Here is a 4,168-nt window from a genome sequence, read left to right on the forward strand (position 1 = left end):
GCTGTGGAGACCCTCCTCTGGGTTCCATGAGAATGAGGGTCCTCAGGGAGAAAATACCTGCCCCACCGTCAGCCAGAGCCTGGAGGGCAGAGCCCCTGCCGAGTCTTCCTGCTGCGGCTGCTCATTCAGCCTCCAAAGACCAGACCCTGCCCCGGCTCAGCAGAGCCCCAGCCACTCCTCCGTCTTCCAGGCAGGTCTCCTGTGCACTCACCTGCTCCCTGGGGGGTGTTCTGGGCGGGAGTAGCCACATGTCCTGTTCCTCTGACTGCCAGCAGCCCCAGGTTCACAGAAAGCTGAGGGTCAAGCTACAAGTCCAGTTTCTCAAGAGGCAGCTCGATATTGAGGGAATACCAGATGGTCCAGAACAGTAGGCTGAAAGCCAGGATCAGGGACCCAGAGTAGACAAAGAAGTCCCAGTAATCGAGTGGCGCAAAGATGCCCAACAGCAGAAGCACCAGTCCCAGGGCATCGAGCAGGAGGGCCAGGATGAGGAGGACTGAGCACCGCCCGGGGCTGCATCTTCCCCAGGGCCTCCCCAGGAGCATGGCCCCGGAGCAGCGCGAGGAGCCCGGCTGCACTCCCAGGCCTGATATGCATGGGAGGCTGGCAGCCCTGCCTCCTGCTGCCCTCTCTCTCCACTGGGTGTGGGCAAATGGGTGAGCCGTCCGTCTGGAGCCACAAGGAAGTACACGTGGATCTACCTTTATGAGCACGGCAGCCAGTGGGGCAGGATATTTCCTAACTGCTTCACCGCTCAGCAATGATCCTGACCAAACAGCTTGACATCACTGTTTGTGGGGACTGGTCACTGCTGGGACCAAGCAAGTTACAGAGCACAGGAGGAGTCAGGGTGCCCGGGGACCAGGGGCACTGAGCCTGGGGGCTGGGAGGGCTGCCTGGGGCCTTACTCTCTGACTCTCACATCCCGGCCAAGACTTGCCAGGTTTCGGGACATGGTTTCTTCGGCTCGTGTGGAAAGGTGGGGTGTTCATACCCTTCCCCACTCTTTCTGGTGGGGCCCGGAGGGTTTATGTAAAGGGTGTGGGAGAGAGTTCACTGACATAAAGAGACTTTGAAATGTGCTGTAAGAACCAGTCAGTATTAGCCACAGAAGCTCGGTGTGTCCTATAGATTCTCTGCTCTGGAGACCCCAGGACCTGGGCTTCCTCCAATGAGGCTCATCACAGAGATTAGAGAGACTGAGATGACGGAGGTGGGACAGCAGGGTGAGAAGGACCTCTGGCCTCTGACTGATGAACTGGGCTTGGACCGAAAGGCACCTCCAGGCAAAAGGCAAGAAATGTTTGCCTGGTTCCCTGTGATTTCTGGACGGACTAAGTTCACGTTTGCTTTCTGTCTCAGCGACCCTGCCCGCATCCCTGAGGGGTTATGTATAAAGTGGGTGGTCTTATCACTGTGGCCGCTCACAGGCTGTTCAAAGTGACCATCAAGTGAGGAAAACGCAGTAAGAGTCATCAGCCACCTCTGCAGGGCACAGACGGCTGTCCTCTATCCCCCGTCCCCAATTAACTGCCTTGAACTGGGCACCAGAACTGTCTGGAACTCAGTTTCCCCACACAACCAAAAGAAATAATTTCCACTCTTTCCTTTGTCTTCCCCAGTGGGTGAGAACAAACGAGTGGTCCAAATTTAGTGTCCTAGGTATAAAATAGGCCAGATGAATGGGAAACTTGCTGATAGAAGTAGGGGGGAAGGCGAGAATTAGGAGCGGTACAGATTTTAGGATCTGAAACACCAAAGGCTTGACTCGAGCCAGGCGGATGGTCTGGAGCATCTCAAAGTGATAAGTAGCTGAGGCCAACCTCCCACTGAGTATTTGCATCTTTCCCTAGTGGATCCACAGAAGCCTTTAGGTGCCTATACAGGGACACCTCCCAGGGCTGCGGGAGCCATGGCTCTTCAGGTCCCTGCCCCAGCTCTGAGCAGGAGGGAGGACCTGGGGAAGAACAGCTGGTGGACAGCAAAGCCTCTGCAGGGGCAGGCCAAGCACCTGCCATGGCTGCTCAGGCTGACGGTCCAGGCCTGGCTACCTGCAGGTCCTCGGGCTCCTGTGCAGAGACCTGTGTATGCTTATGTGAACAATTTCAGTGTTAAAATTCCTATGTGCTGGGAAGTCTCTGAGTCCTGTGCCAACTGGGATGGTTGGTCACCATGCTTCCATCTTCCACAGGCTGGTCATTACAAGAGACATTCTTATACTTGACCCAGGGTGGGCTGCTGGGCCCAGTTTTAACAGGAACGGCACCGTCATGTTCTTCTTCCTTCAGACAGCCTTCGAGACCAGTCTACTGTCCAAGCTGGCAATGGGACTAGAAATAGATACAAGATGTTCCTGGGGCTGCTGTGACAGAGAACCCCGCACTGGGTGGCGCAAACAACAGAAATCGATTTGTGTCCTAGTCCCGGAGGTCAGAGTCTGAGGTCAAGATGTCCACAGCGTTGGTTTGTCTGTGGGCTGAGGGGAAGAATCTGCCCCTGCCTCTCTCCTCCCTCCTGGTGGCTTGCTAGCAATCCTTGCCATTCTTTGGCTTGCAGATGCATGGCCTTCATAATCAACTGTCACTGTCCCGGTGAGCAACCCCGAGTGACGCCGACACATTTAGAAACTAGAGCTGGAGTGGGATTTAAATTAGACCAATAATACTGAGCACCTGTTACATGGTCAGGCAGCAGGAAATAAGGTCAAGTACAGAACCTGACATGATGAGCCAAACTTTGAAGGGGGAAGACGATTAACTAACACATAAATGATATATTTTCAGATTATAGTATACAACTTCAGATTGTGTATTTCCATAAATGCAATGGAAAATACTACATAGGGGGATAAATGGTGATCAGGGAAAATAAAATTTTAAAAATTTAAATGAAAATACTACAAAAGCAAGGAAATGTAAGACAATAGGATTGGTTATGCTTTTTGAATCACAAACATGGTGTGTAGGGCACAGCAGGGCACCCAGCCCTGGCCTGTGACTTCCAGGTTTGGTCCCTCAGAGCCCCTCTGCCCCTCTGCTTCAAAGACTTCTCTGGGGCTGTGTCCACCCCTGTGGCTCAGAGAGGTTTGTCCTTCTGCTGCTGCCTCAGAGCTCTGCCTCCTCTTGGCAGTTGAGACCTTGTCACTCCCTTGGCAAAATCATCATGATCTGTCATCTTCCTGTGAAGTCACAAGGATGACAGCATCTCCATGACCTAGGTCCTAAAGGGCAGGCTGAGGCCGAGACAGGGCCAGGCCAGGCAGGTGCTCAGCTGACCCAGAGTCATGGTTCCCAGGCCTGACTGTATGAATGACCAAGGCCCAGTCACCTTCTGAGTGTTAGGCTCAGATATTGGGTGAGTCTAGCCACACCAGCCTGTGCCACTCACTTGCTGTGTGACCTTGGGCAAGTCACTTGCCCTCCCTGTGCCTCAATTTCCTCATTGTAAAACAACTCCTTACCTCACAGGGTTATGGTGAAGGTTAAGTGAGTTCATAGGTATAAAGTGCTTGGAACCTGTCCTCTGTAACATAGACAAGTGTTATGTTTGTGGTTGTCACAGATATCTTTACGTTCTTTCTGCCACCATGCCCCTGCAGGGAAAACCCCGGGCTGGAAGGGATCAGCCACTGACTCTCCTCCCCTTTATCAGTCTTGGCTTCTTCCCCTGGTTACAGCTCCCTGTCTCCCTGCCTCCTCTGACCCGCTGGATCATCCCTCGATACACACAAATCCGTTTTTTCTCATGAAATGCTTTTCCAGTCCCCAATCTCTCCTCTTTCCTGAAGCTGCTCTTTATCGCCATCGCTCTCAAATCTCTCCACTTTCCCTAGCCTCATAATCCCGTTTTTATCAAGCCTTGTCACAGCTGCAGTGCACTTCTATCATATGTGATATTAATTTGTTACTGTTATAATATTTTGTTAATTCTTTTTCTTTAAGTGGATTTTTTTTTTACTTCAATTAATTATTGTCTCCATCAGTGGAAAACTGATATCACTTACATAATATACAGCAAGTATTTAAGAATATATACACTGAAAACAAAACAACGTACACTGGACCAGAGATCCTCACATTTCATTCGTAATAGGCCAGATGTTAAACATTTTAGACTTCGTGGGCCATAAGGTCTCAGTTACAACCATTCATTGCTACCATAATAGCCA

General features: G+C 51.5%; 1 protein-coding gene across 1 annotated transcript; it reads right to left on the reverse strand.

Moving 5' to 3' along the window:
* Positions 1-305: 305 nt before the first annotated feature.
* TMEM238L (transmembrane protein 238 like) lies at positions 306-545 on the reverse strand (the record flags this gene model as incomplete). Its single annotated transcript, XM_081161759.1, has 1 exon — positions 306-545. One exon carries the CDS (start codon positions 543-545, stop codon positions 306-308), a length of 240 nt encoding a protein of 79 aa, XP_081017885.1.
* Between the last annotated feature and the right edge of the window lie 3,623 nt (positions 546-4,168).

Source organism: Miniopterus schreibersii (assembly GCF_964146895.1).
Source record: "Miniopterus schreibersii genome assembly, chromosome: 16".
In the NCBI taxonomy this organism is placed as follows: Eukaryota; Metazoa; Chordata; class Mammalia; order Chiroptera; family Miniopteridae; genus Miniopterus; species Miniopterus schreibersii.